Source organism: Panthera uncia, unplaced genomic scaffold, assembly GCF_023721935.1.
Source record: "Panthera uncia isolate 11264 unplaced genomic scaffold, Puncia_PCG_1.0 HiC_scaffold_1422, whole genome shotgun sequence".
Classification (NCBI taxonomy): Eukaryota; Metazoa; Chordata; class Mammalia; order Carnivora; family Felidae; genus Panthera; species Panthera uncia.
The window spans coordinates 27,864-49,402 of record NW_026058055.1 but is presented as its reverse complement, the minus strand read 5'-3'; the positions used below and the strand labels follow the sequence as shown (position 1 = coordinate 49,402).

Below are 21,539 nucleotides of genomic sequence, written 5' to 3'. Positions count from 1 at the left end.
AATTCCACTCCTGGGAGAGGCTGCAACTGCAACTAGGTTGGGTATTAAATATTGGTGGGATTCAGCACAAGTGACTCCATTTGGGACCTTTTTTTTTTTTTCTTTTATTCTTTTTTCACACCTTCTGGGCAGCCCAGGCTTTTTCTGGCATGCACCTTAAAACTCTTCCAGCTTTTGCCCATTACTGAATTTCAAAGAGACAGTCACATTTTTAGGTATTTGTTACAGTAGGAATCCACTTTATGGTATCAAAATCTATAACTGTCTACTTGGGCTGTGGTAACAAAATAGCACAGACTGGGTAGCTTACCCAGTGAACGTTTATTTTCTCACAGTTCTGGAGTTGTGAAGGCTAAAAGTCCATGATCAAGGTGTCAGCACATTTGGTTTTTGGTGAGGATACCTGACTTGTAGATAGCTACCTTTTCACTGTGTCCTCACATGGTCTTTACTCTGTGCTAGCAGGGGGAGAGAGAGCTCTCTAGTGTCTCTTCCTCTTCTTATAAGGACACCAATCCTGTTGGATTACAGCCTTACCTGTAGGACCTCATTTAACCTTAATTGCCTCCCTAAAGGTTCAATATCCAAATGCCATTAAATTGGTGATTACGGCTTTAACATATGAATTTTAGGGGGACCAGTTGAGTTCATAACATTGTGGTAACGGAGAGGCTGTAGTTAGCATGAAGTATTTGAAGAATGACTAAAACATACAATGTGAATTTAAACTCTCACAGTACCGAAAAAAAGTATGTTGTGACGTTTCAGGTATTTGTGTGGGTGACAGGCTATGGCATTAGCCAGGTAGGTGAACTCTGGGTTTTATATACAATGTTTAAGAAATTTCCAGTTTTATCCTGCTGATCAGTTGAAAGACAGTGAAGATGTATATACATTTATGTTTGTGAATGCATGAAAGTAATTATATATGAATTTATTTTAAGAGTTTTAACACCATGAAGGATGCATTTGAAAGGGGCATTTGGGAATTGGGTTGGAGAATTGAAATATAAATGATAGGAAGACCATAGTTAGGTAATTATTGTAATAGTTCAGCTGAGAGATGAGGGTCTAAACTAGAGTAGTTACAAAGAGAACAGACAGGAAGAAACTGATAAAATATTTGGAAGATAAATATGACTTGGTGATTGGGTGTAAGATGTGAAAAATCTTACTTTCTATTCTACTGAGTTTATCATTTCAGTTTCATATCTCCTGAAATTCATTAGCCTTTCCATTGTCTCTTCCTTTAAGTGAAAATCTGTATTAAACTAATACAGTGAGTCAAATTGGGTATAAAATATTTTTACTAAGCAGTTTTTCAGTTTTACTATTTTAAGAGTGTAAGAGAAATTTATAACCTTATGAGGCCGCAGTTCTCATCTTGATCTAGTATGGTGTGTCTTTGGAAGCTGAAGTTCTCTGTATTCATTTTTTTTTTTTTTTTTTTTTTTTGGGAGAGACTGAGATTAAGAAAATATCTGTACTTTCTACCACACAAATCTCATTATACTCGTTGGTTATTTTAGTGTCATCATCATTTAGTAAATGGTTGATAACCTTATTAAATGCTGCCTCCTCATCAAAATTGATGTATTTATATTCCAGACACATCTGACTTTAGTTTTAGTTGCCATTGCATCTGTTAGGAGAAACTCCTTTCTCTTCATAGATCTTTGTCTATAGGCTGACATTTGGCTGGTGAACACTAGTTTGCCCCTTCTGGTTGTTAAGAGGTTGAAACGCTTCCATGTGAGTCAGCTGCTGCTCTGCCTTCTTGAGTCTTCTTACCCCACCCTAGGCCCATTTAAAGGGTAAAGCCTGGTTCAGCAGTGTCTTCCAGAATTAAGGCCAGTGTCTCTGTTGACTGGTTCATGTTGTTATGCCCAGAATTTGTGATCCCCAAAGACCACCAGGGAGCCGAGTCCGATGCAAAAGCAAAAGAGCCTTCATACGAGCTAGCTCGAGCTCAATCCCCTACCTGCACCGATGCAGCGGTGAGATACCAGGGAGAGAGAGCGAGTTTCAAAAGGACAAAGGTTTTATTGGGGCCTAGGGGCAGTTGGTGAGGTAATGGCTGTGGCCTCAGCTGATTGGCTGGGGAAGGGTTGGAGTCCTGTTAAGAAGGTAGCTGGGCGTGTTTTGACCAGGAAGTTTGAACGGGTGAGTGGGAGGTTACTCAAGGGGTGGAGGCGTGGTCTAGGTGAAGGACACAGAACAAGATGGAGTCGGCCGGCGTAGGCCCGCCCTTTCAATGTCTTTGCCATATTGGTTGTTAAATGTTTTGGATATTACTGTCCAGGATATATAGATGAATTTAGTTGTAACTCTTGAATTCTGCTTATAGATGTTTATCTTAGTTTATGTGAAAATATTTTGCAAATGTTTCTTAGATTATACAGTCCTGATGGCAAGATTCCCCTAACTGAAGAGAACCTGTTTGGGGTTTGTGCTTTCGTTACTCCCTATAGTTCCTACCTAAAAATCAGTGCTAAAATGTTAACTCTCCTGGATCTCTTCACAATCAGTATTTTTCCTGAAGTCATCCTGACAGTAGTTTGGGCTATTTGAACTTTAAATTTTTTTTTTTTTTTTTTTTTGGTCATAGAAAGTTTCTTTGTTAAATATTTGAACTGCTAAAGAACCCAGCTCAGGAGTTTGAACATGTAAGTGTCATCAACAACTAAGAGTTAATTTTCTTCTACTTTTGGGTAGAACCTTTGTTTACCTAAAACTGACATAGATAAAAAATATTCTAAGTATGAATACTAGTTTTAGATATTTGTAATACATATTTCTGTTTAAGTACTATAGGTGATATTTTGTGCAACACAGAAGTTTTTCCTCCTACTCACAGAATTGGTCACTGCCAACTTACAAATTCAAAATAAACTTTTTGAAATATAAATATATATATCTGGAAAAAACTCTGTCCAAATAAAATAGATACTATATAGATAGTTTTTTCTTCCTTGCTTTATACTTTTATTCAAATGCAAATAAATAAGTTAATATCATCATAGAAGTATAATTTGCAAGAGGTTTATTTTTTTATGTTTTGATTCTACTTGACTACTTTTATTTGTTTTTTGATTTTATGACCAGGGCAACGAATAATGAACTTTTTACATTTATTGCTCTAATTTTGTCACTTTTCTTTCTGAAAGTGGTGTGAAATAAGTCTCCAAGATTGAGTGAAGTAAATGGACATCAATGCAAATAGTTAAAAATTTAAATAACCTCCTGACATGCTCTGATCATTCACCTTTTTATAAGAATAAAAAGTATCAGTAGTACCAAGGGGTAAAGGTTTAAAACAGAAAAGTAGAATGATTGCTTTGTTTTACTTGCACACATTATCGGAGTGAATACCTTACTGTATATATTGTTGAACTCATTTAGTATTTCGTCTTTACAGAAGAGGATAGATCTTTGTGCTTTGCTTACAATTAAATTAGGTTAGAAAGGAGATAGTGTTAGAGTCATTTCTTACATTCCTGTTTGATTCTCTACATGTACAATTTAAGGGATACCCAGCCCTTTACCTTAATCTTGTTTCTGAGTTAGGCACTAAAGTGACTGTCAACCTTCTTCCTTCTCTTCCCTTCTCTTTTCTTTCTCTTGTTTATTTTATCTCTGTCTTCCATTTTCTCCCAGTTTAAGCATCTAGAGTAAGTCCTAGGAAGCTAGCTCACTGTTATTTCCAAGATGCCCCTTCAACTGTGGATTGAAAAATAAATAGAAACTACTTTAATTTTATGTATTGGTTAGAATCTTGAATGACATAAAAAAAAAATGCTAAGAAGAGAGTAAAAATTGCCCTAGCTTCACAACATGATATTTACCATTTATTTTGATATATTTCCATTCTATTCTATTTATATAAATATGTTGAAATCACTATATATATTGTGTTCTTCTGATTTAAGACAAATTCTTGACCTTTTTTGTATTATGGCCTTTTTGGTTTTTAGCCCATGTCTCCTTTTCAAAATTATCTTATCTTTACTTTGAGAGAGCAGGAGAGAGCGCCTGCAAGTCAGGGAGAGACAGAAGGAGAGGGAGAGAGAGAAACTCAAGCAGGCCCCATGCCCAGCATGGAGCCCCAATGGAGAGAGGAGCATGATCTTATGACCTTGAGATCATGACCTGAGGCGAAATCAGGAGTCAGATGCTTAACCAACTTGAGCCACCTAGGTGCCCTCTTCTCAAAATATTTTAAATGCAAAAAATAAAATACATAGGACTACAAAGAAAACTAATTATACTGAATACAGTAATAAACTAAAAGAAATTTATAATGTAATAAACACATATGTAAGAAACTTACCACACCCCTCTGTACATGGTGCAGATTTGGTTTGTTAAGTTGTGTGTGTGGTGGTGGGGGAGGTTAATCTTTGTATAAAAAAATCACTAGACGGGCAGCTGGGTGGCTTAGTTGGTTGGGCAGCCAACTTTGGCTCAGGTCATGATCTCACAGCTCGTGAGTTCAAGCCCCGTGTCGGGCTCTGTGCTGACAGCTCAGGGCCTGGGGCCTGCTTCGGATTCTGTGTCTCCCTCTCTCTCTGCCCCTCCCCTGCTCACACTCTGTCTCTCAAAAATAAATAAACATTAAAAAAAATTTTTTTTTAATTACTAGAAATTGAATTTTAGACCTTTTCCTTTTATTCAAAATTTTATCTTTAAAACCATTAAGCAGAATTATTTTCTTTTTTGTAGTGCTTTTGTTCCTCTGAATGTTCCAAATAACAAAAATTCTACAGAGTGGGAAAAAGTGAAATTCTTGTTTGAAGAACTTGGAAGTAGTCGTAAGTATTCTTTTTACAAACACACTCATAATAATACATATTTTGTACCTCTTGGGACTTTTCTGAGTAGTCCGTTTTTATAGTGTTAAGAATTTAACCTTACAGCTCTTTTGACTTGTGGTTAAAAGTGTGCTAGAAAAATTGGGAACTGTGTGATGTTAAGACTTACTTCTAGCTATTATGTAGTTAGTCTCTCCATACAGTTACCAAGTTGAAACAAAAATATGATCTTCAAAGAATTTTAGCAGTGAAGGTCTTATAATTTCTATGTATTCATTAATTCACCTGAGATTATATAGACAATGTTAAAGAAATGTGCTTGATATATTGTTTTTTATTTCTAACTTTTAGCCAATGAGAGAACCCTATATTGCTGTTTGATCATGATTAATTTTTTAAATGTTTATTTATCAGAGTGACATAGTGCGCGCATGTGAGTGCGAGTGTGGGAGGGGCAGAGAAAGAGGGAGAGAGAGAATCCCAAGTAGGCTCCATGCTGCCCACCCCCTAGACACAGGATTTGATCTCACGAACCATGAGATCATGACCTGAGCCAGTGGCAAGAGTAGGATGCTTAATCGACTGAGCCACTCAGGTGCCCCAGTAATTTTTTTATATAGAATATAAATTACAGAGGTTTTATATGAATGAAATAACATTTTATTATAAATGTACCTTACCAAAACATTCAGAATTGCTTTTTCAGAAGTTTTTCTTATGTGATTTAGGGTTTTAGAAGGAAAAAAATAGGCAGGTTCAGGTTAGGTTAAGAAAGATGCTCACTCATTGAAAAGATACAATGGGTATTAGAAACTGATATAAATGTGTACTTATTACTCAATTTCATGTGCATTTGAACATAGTAATAACTTTATTTTCGAAGAAACCTAGAATATCTATTTTACAAACCTGAAAAATTCTTATTGCTTTTCTATTTATTTTTAATAGGTACTGTACATTCTTGATCAACATTTCTTTTTCCTTACCCAGATACAATATTAAATGATTAAATTAAATCTTAGAGTCCTTGCTATACAACTTCTTAATTTTCTTGCTTTCCACTTAAGATTTCATCTTGTAAATTGTGTTCCATTAATATCTTGCTGATACTAGCAAGAACTAGGATAGCAATCCTGGCATCTACTAATACTAAATTGTCAGGATTTATGCACCTGATCCTATTACTGAGGAATAAATTGCTTCTTTTCTTATAGTTAACTCCTTCAGGTCTCTTGAGTAATTACTCCTCTGCCTTAAACATCATTTCATAAGTTATGCTAGTCTTTGAGTATTAGTATAACTTGAATCAGTAATTATATAGGTAGCATTATTCTAATTTCTGTAATCTCATGCTCTTTAGTCTTAACATTATTTCTTTTATCTCAAATCTTAAACACCATATCCTAGAGTACATTTTACTTATCAAAATTAGTAATATTAATTTTTTTGATTGGTCAACCATGTTAGCATAATACTCCATTTTATCAATTGTAAGATGCATAGTTTCCCACATTTTTATATTTCTAATATTAGGATGCATTTTATTTTTTCTTTAATTTTTTTTAACGTTTATTATTTAATTTTGAGAGAGAGAGAGAGAGAACAAGCCAGGGAGAGACAGAGAGAGAGGGAGACACAGGATCTGAAACAGGCTCCAAGCTCTGAGCTGTAGGCACAGAGCCCAATGCGGGGCTCAAACTCAGGAATCATGTGATTATAACCTGAGCTGAAGTCAGATGCTTAACTGACTGAGCCACCCAGGTGTGTTTTATAAGTGATAGTACTTTAAAATTGCTATCAGCAAAATACCAGATCTCTCCTTGTTTTATGAACACTTTCCATTGATAATTCTAGTAAGATCAAGAAAGTAATAGCACCAAATGTTTTTGAGTCCATAAAATATGATGTTTTAGCTTCATGAAATTAAGGCTTAAAATTTAGCCTTGCATGGTTTGTGAATTTGTTAATAATATGCTTTGTTCATGTGTTATATAAAAGCAAGACATGAGTTTTAAGAAGAGAAATGATTCTAATTTTATTGTTATTCATGAAAAGATTAATATACATTAAATTAAAATTATATTTGGTTCCACAGGACTTGCATTTTAACTAGTTCAAAACAGTTTCAGGGTGCCTAGGTGGCTCAGTTGGTTATGCATCTGACTTCAGTTCAGGTCATGATCTCACAGCTCATGGGTTTGAGTCCCGGGTCAGGCTCTGAGCTGACAGCTCAGAGCCTGATCCTGCTTTGGATTTTGTATCTCCCTCTCTATCTGTCCCTCCCCTGCTCTCTCTTTCTCTCTCTCTCTCTCTCTCTCTCTCTTTCTCAAAAATAAACATTTAAAAAAATGAAAAAAAAAAGAAAAGAAAATGAAACAGTTTCGATAGGACCTGCATTACAACTGGAAAAATTAGTATTACTAACTAACATTTAAGAAGATTCAAATTTGCATTGTATTTTTTTGTATAATTTGGTATAATAATTTAAAAGTGTTACTCCTGCCTCTGACTTATTGGCCTTCCCTTAAATAATTTCCTAAGTCTAACTTGTTAACATAGAATTCTATATTGGTGCTTTGTTTGAATTTATTTTTGTGTTTGCTTTTTTCCCCCCTGCCACATGGGCAGGCCAGCTCCTTTCAAATTAAAGGGTGAAATAAACTCTCTAAGATTTTAGTTTTAGACTCTATGTTGAAAACTTAATTGAAAATTAAGAACAAAGAAACCAAGAGTATCAAGATGGAAGGGAGAGGAAGAAAAAGTCAAGGTCACTGGCTTTCCTGGGCAATGTTATTTTTCAAGGTCTGCCATTGAGAAAGTCCAGGATGGTTTTTTTTGCCACCTTTTGAGCATGTAATATTTTGCTGCTTTCTTTTTAGGCTCAATTAGACAGTAGTTTTTCTGTTTAATTTTAAGAAGTGAAAGAAAGAAAATCTTAGTCCGAAAGATCTTCTGCAAATCAGTTTGTGAATAGCTCTTTAAAAACTCTTGTCTCCACTTGGAGTTGACACTTCAAAGATGAGGTAATACACATTGAGTTTATTCCTTCAGAATGTATTAAGAAACCCAGTTTTTATATTTTTATATTGATTTTTTGAATATGAATGTTTGAATAGTATATATGTACACTTTTAACAGAGTTCTTATTTCTTTGCAGATGGTTTAGCTGCATTGTCATTTTCTATCAGTTCTCTGACCTTGATTGGAATGTTGGCAGCTATAACTTACACAGTAAGTGTAATGTTGATAATTGAGTTAAAATTAAAAAAATTACTTCATAAAGTAATACCTTAGTCATGTATTCAATTATATATTCCTCTTTAACATTTTAGTGCATTCTTCTTCATTTTCTTAAGTTTTCTTTACATAGAGGAAGGCAAACTTTTAACTACTTAGTCACAATCATTTTATCTGTGTTTCTGAAATTTAGTATTTAGAAACAAATCTTATAACTTGTAAACCCTGAAGTTAATTATATACTATCCAGTAATAGAGTTAGTGATTTATAAGCATATTAGAACTCTTAACTGTAGATCAGTATCTATTATGGATGCAATAGATTCATCCTACTTCGGCATATAGGGATTTTAAAATTAGATATTTATAACTTCATATTTCTCTAGTGTATAGAATCTAATCTTATACTCAGAGTATTTTTTATTTTTCCTGGAGTTGGTAAGGTCTGAGTTAATAGCTTGCCAGTCTTGTGTACAGACTACTCTTTGAGGGTTTTGCTCCAATTATAGAGGAAAAACCAGTAATAAATGCTTCTTATCTACCTCCTGAAAGAGAATGGTATAAGAAACTTTAAATTATCTAGAACCTTTTCAGATTAATGGAATTTATGTTTATAGCATTCTTAATTCTTGCAGAAATGGGAAATACTGGTTATAAAGAAAACATTTTTGGATATTGTTCCAATATGTCTTTCTTAGGCATGAAAGAAATGGGCTCTTAGTGTGATAGCAGAATCTAGTTTTGTTAGATAATCATTCAGGTGTCATGATTTAGAATAAAAGAAGTCTAAAATGCATGCATTTTAATATCTGTTAGGTGCTTATTTGGGTATCTGTTTTATTCATTGCCATTTTTGTTTTTTTTTTCATGTATCACTACATAAGGAATTTGTCATAATATTAGTGGGTAGTTATTCTTCCATCTCACAGAATATAGGGGTAGTATGTTATTATTGTCTTTTAAGAAGCAGTCACAGATTAACAACAAATTAAGAGTTAGACCTGGACTCAAATTGCTATTCTGTGCCTGACTCATTAAGCTCATTTTGTATTTTTTAACCTTCCTGGGTCAGTGCCTTTCCCAGTAAATGGGAATAGAAAAATGCCTCTTACATATTTTTGAAGGTCAAATGACTTTGAAAACTGTAGGAAAATTAGTATATAACAGTGGATAAAAGATTAGTCAGGAGAAACAGATGGAAAAAGAGGAAACCAATACGTAAGATCAATATCAAGAACTGTGAAGGGTCTAAAATTTTATCCTATTTGCAGCCTGCTACAGCTGTTTGGTTGTTGACTGAAGATGCAAGATTTCTGGGTCAAAGACAAAGACTTTTACTTACAGTAATAGCAGTAGCCTTAGGATTAGCAGTTTCTTGTGCTGGTTTCCTGAGTTCACTTCCCATGGGACAACGTTAAGTACACCAGATAGTACTTTCATGCAGAAGAGGAACTTTGAGCTTAGGGAACCCGAATCTTTAGAATGGACAGTAAGCCTTTCTGCCCTTTGCTCTAGAGAAAGATGCTATCTTTGTTTTCTGAAGGCTGTTTTTCTATGTAAACATCCTTGAAAAGATAGTATAGAAAAAAAATGAGCTTTAGTTGCAAGGTGTGCAGAAATGAGAGACCCAGGGAGGATTGTCTTCCAATAGTCAAATGGTAGATGCTATGAAGAAAAATAAGGCAGTATAATGGGATAGACTATACTGGAGGCTGGTTCTGCTGTAAAAGTCAGGAGTGCCTTCTCTAGTATTTAAACAGAGACCTGAGTAACCAGCCATGAGGAGGAGTTAAGTGCAAAAATCCTGAGGCAGATACGTGTATGCTGTGTTCAGATAATAGCAGTGAGGCAAAGCCAGTGTGGCTGTAACTCAGTTAACAAGGGGAAGGATGACTGAAGTTTAGATGAGAAATAGCCAGAGGCCATGTTATGTAGAGCCTTTTAGACCATGGTTAGGATTTTGAATTTTGTTTTGAGATTAGAAGCCATTGAAAAGTTTTAAATGGAGAAGTAATAGGATCTAACATTTTAACACCATTGCTCTGGTGGATCTGAATTTCATAAGCTGTGGCAATGGTGAGTGTGGGAGTGGAAAAAACGTGTGAAGTTATTAAAATTCTTTAAAAGAGAGCTTCCCTCTAGGAACAATATTATTGTAAAGTAAATATTTTGAAGTAATATTTTATATTAGTCTAGCTGAAGCTGCAAAAATTATCATTTAAGCAATCAACTAAACCAAATAAAATAATCATACTGACTAAGTTATGATATCCTTAGAAGAACTTTATTTTTCTAGAGTGCAGAAGGCTGGGCTGAGGACATTGATATAACATGGCCCATGCTGGGAACCTAAAAGACATAGACGGTATGCTGAATTGGTAGAGAGGGATCCCTTAAGTCCTAAGCCCGAGGGAGAGGGTCCAATGGAACAGCATAGTAAGATTAAACTACCTAGGACTTATATTTTTTCTTTAAGTAGAATAAGCAATAAAATATGATCCTTGGTAAAGAGTCGTAAATGTGGATACTGTCTGTGGGTCCCTTGAACTACTCTACTATCTAAATTTACTGATTCCTAAAGTGGGAATAATGTTTAATAAGATTTTGAGAATTTAAGCAGTTTACAGAGTCTTGGAATTTGTTGGCCCCTCAGTGGTCACTAGTAGCTCACACTGTTGAATGTTCACACTTTAGTGTGATTTAAACTGTAGTGTACACCTCTTTTCCACATCTTGCAGTGAAAGTCAACCAGATGCTAATAGCAGTTGGGTCATGATCAGTGAGAATGTGGTTTATGTAAAGATGAGTAAGTCAAAGAGGTATTCAAAGTTCGGTGGTCGTTGCTTGGTGGGGGAGGGGATGGAGAGACAAACATCATTTAAATAGCACAAAATATGCTCAGAGCTCAGTGGAAGAATGTTTTGCTACCATACCAGTCTGGCCAGTTTTACTATCTAGTGTGTATTGAAGAGACCCTGTTTAAGGGGGTAGCATGATGGTTGTAGCTGAGCGCTAGTCCTGAGTGAAAGTCTTTATGTAAAATCTGTTATCTGAACCATAGCTTCTCTGTCTGTAAAAATAGGCCATTACTACTCAATCTTTATTTAAAACTTGAGAGTTGAAAATTAACCTGTTTATAGATAGATGGTTTTATTATACAGAGGTGGTTAATAGTATTAATTACCATATTTGCTTACAGATATAAAGCTTTCTTCCAACTTGTTATGGAAAAGCTTGAGAATTGAGCTTTTCACATTGGTGGAGCATGGAAAGAGCGTACAGTACATATCCATGGGAAATAGAGGAGATTTAATTTTAATTAAAATACCCAAAGTGGGAAGTTAATGTTTAGACTATTTTGACCCTGAGTGCGAAGAATTAATTATTAAAGGTAAAGTCGTGTCTGTTACAGACTCTGTAACTGTTAGTATTGAGACCAGAGACGTTTTTGTAATGTGTCAATAGAGTGTGATTTTTCTTAGCTATACGTTATTGTTTAGTTTAGAAACTAGTTGATTATTTAAATTTTACCAAGATTGTATCTATTCTGTGTCTTTAAGGGATAACCCAATAATTGGGCGCTCAATTTTAGAAGAATATCAGACAACATATAGCTTGACTATTGTTTTCAGCTTAAATTGAAAAGAATCTGCTACTTTTCAAATAAAAAAAGGAAACCTTTAAACACAAATATTTATGTGGATATTTTAATTTTTTTGGTGCCACCAAGTGGGGAAATGTTGAATGATACTTTTCATACAAAATGTATCCTGTGGACCACTGAAGTGCCTATAGAGGTGGTAACTACTGAACTTTCTATTATATACACATTGCAGTGAAAATCTGACCATGTCACGTGTGTATATGTGTATACACATGCACATACACACACACATATAACATGCTAATACATATACATTTAATATAAAATATAAAATGCTGGATTAAAGAAAATAAAAATGATAAACTAAGGATTCAGAAATAGAAATAGAGCATTGATTGGTTCTCAGTAATCTTTGAGGAGAGAAAGGCTCTTTAAAAGTCAAATTTCTCAGCTTTCCATGTGATACAGTTTCATTAAGTCTATGCCACTGATTGTAAAATGTACTTTTACTTTACGTACCACTATGATGATCTCTGCCTATGCTTTTTATTATTTATAATTTTTGTTTTATATTTCATGAGGAGTTTTTACATATGTAAGTACTTTTATTTTTTCACTTATATAAATACATTTAAAAAATCATATTCTTCATATATAATAAAAATATATATACATGAAATAAATTGAAAAGGTGTTCCTAAAACTTCACATTTGGAATCTGAGTCTTCTGAATCACTTTTTTGAATTGGTTATTCATGTCCATGTTTTACTATACAAGATTGTTTCTTGGGGCACCTGGGTAGCTCAGTTGGTTGAGAGTCTGACTCTTGGTTTAGGTTCAGGTCATGATCCCAGGGTCATGGGATCAAGCCCTGTATTGGGCTCTGCACTGAGCATGGGGCTTGCTTAGATTCTCTCTCTCTCTCTCTCTCTCTCTCTCTCTCTCTCTCCCTCCCTCCCTCCCTCCCTCCCTCCTTCTGCCCCTCACCCCAGCTCACACATGTGTGCTCTCTCTCAAATTAAAAAAAAAAAAAAAAAAAAAAAATGTTTCTTTTGTCTTATCAAGAGAATTAGTGATGCAGCTTTTCTTGAAGCCTCCACTCTTATCTCTGAAATTTTCTTTGAAGGTGCTAACATACCCAATGTGTAAGTATAAACTGATTTTGTTGTTTCTTGTCTTGCCATATGAAGGGCAAATGGAAAATGGCTTTTACCTTGGGTATGTTGCTTTAAGCTCATAAAGCACTTGACTGTTGCTTTGCAAGAAAATTCAGAATTATGCTCCTTGTTTCGATAAATATTTGCTTCACTGTTGGCTCCTTTGCTCTCTTTCTACACATTAACTTTTTGTTTCAATGTCAAATCACAGCCCTATCTTAAAGATATTTTAAGTGGCAATTAAACTCAGTAGTGATAGCAAGAATGCATGTAACTCTGATGAAGAAGTAACTATAAAGCAACCAGCTGAGACCAAATTTGTGCCTGGGCTGGTAATGACAGCTATGTCATGACTTCTGTGTAGCCAGTGATTATAAGAGGCATCCGAATTTCACTAATGTTAAATGTGAGAAAATATATATGTATCTTAAAATCAATGAATATTTAAAGGGGAAATCTTAATTGAGTATATGTTTAATGAATTGTTTCATTAGTCATAACAGCACACGTGTTCTTGAGTAATAGGTGTTACAAGTACATGTAAGACATTTATGCAGTCTACAGGCAGTGCCTTTATAGTATTCCATGGATCACAGATTGGAAACTATCATTCTGGGTATTAGAGAGATATATGAGGAGAGAAAGGCTCTCTCTCCTCATATATATAGGGAAAAGTTGCTGTTCTAAACTGGGCAGTGTAAGAAGGTATTAGAAATGTTTGTAATTTGTATATATTCTTTTGAAAATTTTGGGTTTTAATATGGATGGTGCTTTATTTTTGGAACTTGAAACAAATAAAATTGGAAGCAATTATGACCAACCTGGAAGCATATTAAATGATACAATCTCTTTAGCCTTGTTGATTTTCTGGTAATTCACTAGAGGGCAGTAGTAAGCAATAAAAGTTTGTTTCTGAAAAGGATAGCTTTTTAAATACATTTTTTTCCAAAGAAGTCTGAGGTTAAGTTCAAAAAGACTATTTGAGAACCTAAGGTTGTATTGACTAAATGTTTCATGTCAATTTTATTAGAATCTAAATATTATGGTTACATTTCCTGATAATCATTGAAACTTAAACATGCAATCCTTCCTCCCCCCCCCCAAAAACTCTAAAAGGTAGGTAACCCCAAACAATGACAACTTTCTCTAATTGTTTTTTTCAGACAATTAAAAATTCATGAAAAGATGTATTCTGGTCCCCTGTTAGCACAAGGTGTTACCAAGGACATATCTTTATTTTCTTAGATTTTTGTGTTTAAGCTATTTAGGAATTTAGTTCAGCTAGTCTAATAAATATGTAAATTCCATGTAAGGAATTAGGTTTGTGTGAACTAAGATTTATTTTTCAAACAATTTTTGGTTAAATATTAATAGAAAAAATTATTTTAGTAATTTAATAAATCTTTATTCTTAGAATAAAGGTAGGAAAAAGAATTGAGACCTAGTTTTTATAGATCAGATAGTCTCCTATACTTGTTAGTAGTCTGGCTGATAAATCTATGTTTATAAGAGTTTTCTGAGTGATTCTGATTAGCCAAGTTTGGCCAATGTGCAGTGTGTTTAGTGATGAAACAAATGTACAGACCAATCATGTTAACGTACAGTGTTTTGTACTATAATACAGTTATAAGCAAGGCACATTTCAAGTCAAGGCATATTTCTCAGACATGGTGTAATTAAGCTGAGGCCTGAAGGGCACTGAAATTTGCTAGAGAAGTAGAGATGATAGGTTGGGCATTCTAGATAAAGGCACTGCATGTGCCAAAGTGTGGAAGCTGGAAAAGCCTGTGTAAAACTGGAGTGTTTTAAGAATAGTGAACTATTCAGAGGTATGAGGCATGAGACACGCTGGTAGGGGTCAGAAGAGGTTTGTATGCCAGGATTAGATAATTACAAGACCAGTAATTCACAAGACCAGTCATTCTACCTGTCATTGAAAAAAAACAAAACAAAGCAAAATGAAACAAAACAATCTTACATGATACAGAAAAAAGTTGTACAACATAGAATTGCTCTGGTTGAAGTAGCAGCAGGCCTGGCTACCTGCCTTCTTGTCTCCTGTAGTGGCTCTAAAGGCATCTACCCAGAATCCTAGGGTCTCCTCCTAGAGCCCTTTGAAAACTATTTTAATTCATCCTAGATATCTTAATGGAAGTTAATTAGAGGAGTGACATAATCTGATGTGGGTGCTAGAGATTACTTTGCAAGCAGTGTAGAAGTTAGGTTTATAGAAGTGAGACTAGTAGACTACAGATTCTTTCGGAAATAATATTGAATACTGAGGTTCTGTATTTAGGGATAAAATCCATTCAACAGAGAGTAACAAGCATTGGGGTAAAATAAGCTTGTTTGGAGGTGGTTGGGAGGACAGGGAATTTATTTGGGCATAAACTGTTTAGCAAAATATTTTTGCCTTGGAATTTGGTTGTAAAAAGCAACATAGACTTGGTGTTAAAACGATATGTGAATGCAGATGATTGGCAAATAATCATGGTAATACTGCTTATTCATCAGAGTCTGAAAGTATTATGTTACTTTCTTCCCAATAATGTTTTGAAAATTTGTGGAACTACTAGAAGAAACAAATGGGTCAGATGGTAAAAGGGATAGGAAAGTCCTGTAAGGAAAGGTTAAAGAGCTGTGGTATACTTTGGCTCCTGTAGGCTTCTTAATTTACATTTTCAGTGTTTTAAGTATATAATATTTTATATTCTTTACTTTTTCTATTTTATCAAGGTCATTACAAGTATAGATTTGATAAGAATTTATTAATTGCAAAAAAATTACTCTAAATTATTTGTTCTTCTAATATGAAACAGAACCTTCTTCCTACTATCGGAACCTACTTCCTACTACCACTTTAGGAAGAAGGGGAGGTGATAGGGAAATCATGAGAACATTAACTTTGAAATACTATATTTTAAGGTATTTCTCCCTTAGAAAATAACAAGGATTTGAATATTGGGTAATAATTTTGTATAATTATCTAGATACAATTTGTTATAGGTAGTAGGTATTACCTGATAGAACTAGTTGATTTCTGGGATTTTAGTATGTTCTTTGTATTCTCCCTTAATTAAAAATAAATAAATAAATAAAATAAAACAAAACCAAACCATGGAGGGAGTTTAAAGATGGTGGCATAAGAAGACCCTGAACTCACCTTCTCCCATGGACACGATAAACTTACAGCTATATTTGGAACTAGATGAACAGCACCTCCACAACAAAAGACAAAAAAGACACATTCAGTAGTGTAGGAGAATCAAAGATATGGCCTTACCCAGGGGACCCCATCCCAGGTGACACCACAATCAGGAGGGATCCCCCAAGTAAGGAACTCTCCCTTGAGTAAAGAGATTGTGACCCCTATCAGGCATCCTGACCCTAGGGGCTGGCACTGGAGAGATATGCTGCCCCCCCCCCACCCCCCTGCCAAAAAAATCCTATCTGGTTTTGAAAATCAATGGGTAGGTTAAGAGAGGGAGAATCACAGAACTATAGGGAACAGAGATTTCTGCTCATAAGTGGTGTGTGTGTACACCTGCTCTCCCCAAGATCCAGCACAAAAGCAACAGATTGAAGAGTACTTATACTGTGAGAGAGAACCACTTAACTAATTTTAAGGTGGCTATGACAAAGGCAGGGACCTATAGGGACTTTATCTGGTGATGGAAGCATTGGTGGAGTCCATTTTTGGAATCTCATTCTAACTTGCTGATGACAGAGCAGATGTGTGCCATTTTTGTTATCCTTCATGTAGCATGCTAGCACTAGAGTGCATACTCTGTCCACTTACCCCTTACCCTGGCTGGCAAGCACCCCGCACCACATAGCCCCCCAGCTGCAAAAGGGCCAGGCTAGTGTCCCCACTGTACTCATTCAGTGATTAGACTGCACATGGACCAGATGAGCACCATGATCCCCACTTTCCCCATGTAGCAGCCGAGCTGCAGGTGGTCCACGTGGGTGCTGTAAGTCCTGCCCAACCTGTGCAGAGAACCAAGCTGCAGCTGGGCTGGTAGAGTGCGCTGAGCCCTGCCCTCACTGTGCAGCAGCCAAGCCACAACCCAGTTGGTCCAGCAACTTGAGTCCTACCTTCCTGTGCACCTGATAGGCTACAACTGGGCTGATGAGCACCTGAGCCCTGTTGTCCCCTAGCAGCAGCCAGGCTGTAATTAGCTTCCAGAGGGACCTTAAGGCCCATCTAACCTGCATGGAGACTGGGTCATAACCATGATGGGCAAGCAGATGGAACCCCACTCTTCCTGCACAGTGCCTGAGCCACAACTGGGTGGGATGAGTGACCTTTCCACACAGCAGTGCTGGCTCTGCCACAGCTGGTGGTGGGCATATGCAGCAAATAGAGTGGACATTCATATGAAGTGCCTGGCTCTGATGGCCAAGGGAGATTGGTCTCATGGCCCACATGAACCAGCTGTTACACAAGACCACTCTTTCAAGACTGAGGGAGGTAGCTATTTCACATAATACATATAGACATAGAGGCAAAATGAAATAGAAGAGTATGTCCCAAACCAAAGAATAAGGCACATCTACTTAAAACAAAACAGAAACTTCAATGAAATGGAGATAAGCAATTTACCTGATAAAGAATTCAGTAATGGTCCAAAAGATGCTTACTGATTTGGGGAGAAGAATGGATGAACACAGCAAGAACTTTAACAGAACTACAGAAAATATAAGAAGGTATCAAATAGAAGTTATAACTGAAATGAAAAATACACTAGAGGGGTTCAGTAGCAGAAGGGCTAAACAGAAGCATGAATCAGTGAGCTTGTTGTACTATATTTACATTATTTTTGCAACTTTACCTTTGAACCATACATGTTATCTATTCTGTGAATAGTATTATACAGATGTAAATTTATATAACTGTTAATGTGAAATAAGAGAATTATGGGACAGTATAATCATGATTCACTCCCATGTACCATGTTCTTCAGTGACTATAATCCTTTACAACTGCTTACTCTGCAGTTGCCCTTTTTTTTTTTTTTTTTTTTTTTTTAATTTTATAAAGAGAGAGTACATGCGAGTGGGGAGAAGGACAGAGAAAGAGAGAGGGAGAATCTTAAGCAGCCTCCATGCTCAGCATAGAGCCCAGCATGGGGCTTGATCCCACAACCATGAACTTGGTCATGACCTGAACTGACATCAAAGTCAGACGCTCAACTGATTGAGCCACTCAGGTGCCCTGGCAGTTGCTTTAAAGGATCTTTCCCCCTCAAAATTGTGTATAATTGTGTGTAAAATAGTGTTACTGAAAACACATTTTAATTTTGTTTCTTTTAGGCCTATGGCATGTCTGCATTACCTTTAAATCTGATAAAAGGCACTAGAAGTGCTGCTTATGAACGTTTAGAAAACACTGAAGACATTGAAGAAGTGGAGCAACACATTCAAACGATTAAATCAAAAGTAAGTTGGTATTTTATTGTAATTGGGAAGCATAAAAGTACATTGTCTTTGTGCTATTTTCTGATATGACTTAGATATTGGCAATTCCATATTTTTGACATTGTTTGAATTTTTTTGCAACATATCCTTAAGAAACTATGTCCTTAGTTTTAAAATTTGTCTTCTGTGAAATGCAAAACATTGACAATTTGAGAATTTCTATCAGTGTTCAAACAACTAAAAAACAAAATTCTTCTCAGGTATGAACAGGACCTTGCTTATCCCACATATACTGATTACATGTGTAACATCAGATTTTACTGTATCATTTATGTTCAAGTTTTACGTACTAGTGGAATAAGCTAAAAGTTACATGTAACCACTTGCCAATTAAATGTACTTCTAAAAACACAATGAAGTTTTCTTTCTCTATCACCTTCAAGGAGCAGATAAATATTATCTATAGACCATAGTAAAAAATGGAAAGTTTTCTGAATTATTCTACTAAACTAGCATAATCCTGATATAGAAACCAGATGGTAATTGCACACAAAAAGGGATATATATATGTACTGATCTCTCTTATGAACATAGAAGCAAATGTTATAAAGAAAATATTAGCAATTCAAACCTATGCTATAATAGAATATGTTGTAATTATCAGATTAGGTTTATCATAGAAATGCAAAGTCTGACACATTAGAAAAATCTGTTAGAATAGTTTAATATGTTGATAAAGAATGAGAAATATTAGCATCTTAATAGATGCTTAAGAATATTTAGTAAAAGTCAATTTGTAGTTATGATTTAAAAAGAAGCCTTACCCACTTGTTGGGATGAGTACTGGGTGTTGGATGGAAGCCAATTTGTCAATAAATTATATTTATAAACAAACAAAAAAGAAGCCTTACCAAATTAGAAGAAAAGAAAGTACTTAGGAAAGGAAGCCTGTAACAAGCCTCATACTTACTGATAAATGAAACATTCCCATTCAGGACAGTGCAGTCAGTATCACTGTTGCTCGTTAGCATTTTCGTGGAGGTGCTAGTCAGGTAAGAAAGATTGCAGGTATAAACATTGGAATGAGAGAGTGAAAACAAGGGAAATATCCTTTATTATTTGCAGATATCATCTACCAAGAAAATCTGACAGAATCAAAGAGTCAGGGTTAGGGTTAATTAACCCTGATTGTTTATTAATTAACCTTAATTAGGGCACCTGGGTGGCTCAGTCGGTTAAGCGCCCAACTTCACTCAGGTCATGATCTCACAGTTTGTGGGTTCAAGCCCCGTGTCAGGCTCTGTGCTGACAGCTTGGAGCCTGTTTTGGATTCTGCGTCACCCTATCTCTGCCCCTCACCCACTCATGTTTTGTCTCTATTTCTCTCAAAAATAAATAAACATTACAAAAAATTAAAAAAAAATTAACCTCAATTAATTATTAATCAAATTAATAGAACTAATAAGAGTTCATCAAAGTGCCTGGATACAAACATGCAGAAATCATGAACGACTTGGAAGATGTAATAGGAAATGATCTCATTCACAATAGCTGTAAACAGTAAAATAATAAGAAATGTCAGAATTTTCCTGATAGAAATTATAAAATCTATTGAAATACATAATAGAAGACTGAAATAAATGGAGAACTTCCTCAGTTCCTGATTGGAAAGATTCATTATTGTAGAGGTGACAGTTGTTCATAACTTTAGGTAGAAATTCAGTGCAATCATAGAAGACAATGAAATTTTCATAGACCCCCCCTACCATAGAGTAAAACAATCCTGAATTCAAATCAAATACAAAAATTAAAAAACATTAGGAGAAAGTGAAAGTAAAGTTTTTGTTCGTGTATAGAAGACCTTTCTAAACGAGGCACACAAAAATCCCAAATGCTGATTGAGACATTGGTGAGTTTTACATTTTTATGTTCTAAAATTTATGTACCCGGGGCGCCTGGGTGGCCCAGTCGGTTAAGCGTCCGACTTCAGCCAGGTCACGATCTCGCGGTCCGTGAGTTCGAGCCCCACGTCAGGCTCTGGGCTGATGGCTCGAAGCCTGGAGCCTGTTTCCGATTCTGTGTCTCCCTCTCTCTCTGCCCCTCCCCCGTTCATGCTCTGTCTCTCTCTGTCCCCAAAATAAATAAAAAACGTTGAAAAAAAATTTTTTTTAAAAATAAAATTTATGTACCCAAAAAGTACCACCAAAAAGGAAGTTAAAGAACCAGCAAAAAAAGTGTGAGGAAATAATCTGCAGTATAGGTTATGTATAAAGAACATCTTCCAGTCAGTAAGAAAAAAGGACAAGCATTACATAGAAATATTGAACAAAAGACCCAAATAGCATTTACTGAAGGAAAAACTATCCAGTGAAAGTTACAAAATGATGCTTCAGCTCTTTAGTAGTAAGTAGGTTGACCAAGCATCCTAGTTCACCTAGGACCTGAGAGATTTTCTAGAACATGGAACTTGCAGTACAGAGACCAGGATGGTTGGTCACCTTCATAATCAGAGATGTGCTAATTAGAAGTACTCATTATATATATATATAATTTAAAAAAAAATTTTTTTTTTTAACGTTTATTTATTTTTGAGACAGAGAGAGACAGAGCATGAATGGGGGAGGGTCAGAGAGAGGGAGACACAGAATCTGAAACAGGCTCCAGGCTCTGAGCTGTCAGCACAGAGCCCGACGCGGGGCTCGAACTCACGAATTGTGAGATCGTGACCTGAGCCGAAGTCGGACGCTTAACTGACTGAGCCACCCAGGCGCCCCTATATTTATTTTTTTATCTTTTAGAAATCTTTAACATTTTTACCTCTGTCAGGTATTAATGAGATTTGGGGCATAGATACACTGTTTGTGGGAATGTAAAGTCTACAGCTTTTTAAAGAAAACTATGTGATGTGACATGTACATCTACAAACAAACACACCCGTTAGTAAAGTTTAATCCAGCAGCTGATGTCTAGGAATGTATCCTACTTCATTATATAAGGATGTTCATGCACACTGTTAATGCACACCCTCCCCTTCCAAAAGAAAACAGTCTAAGTGTTCAAAAATAAAGTATTTATTAAGGTGCCGTGGTATAATGTGGTGTGCAGTGATGAAAAAGAATGAGGTAGATTATCAAATCAGTCTCTCAGTTCAAATTCTAGCTCTCCTTATCATGCATATTATAGTATCTGTGAGCCTTATTTTCCTCATCTAGTAAATGGGTATACTAGTACTACCAACTTCAAAATTTTGTTCTGAAGATTTAAGGAGAATAAACGTAAGGGAACAGATAAGTTTTAGGCACAAGAAA

At 35.6% G+C, this 21,539-nt stretch overlaps 1 protein-coding gene across 1 annotated transcript in view; it reads left to right on the top strand.

Annotated features, from left to right (window-relative positions):
• Positions 1-21,539, top strand: part of LOC125917037 (lysosomal cobalamin transport escort protein LMBD1) — a gene marked incomplete at its 5' end in the record, with an annotated part of 73,319 nt that overhangs the window by 25,668 nt on the left and 26,112 nt on the right. Inside the window, 3 exons of the mRNA XM_049623285.1 lie at positions 4,723-4,811; positions 7,969-8,042; positions 18,127-18,252. Coding sequence (XP_049479242.1) covers positions 4,723-4,811; positions 7,969-8,042; positions 18,127-18,252 — 289 coding nt within the window. The remainder of the gene's footprint in view (positions 1-4,722; positions 4,812-7,968; positions 8,043-18,126; positions 18,253-21,539) is intronic.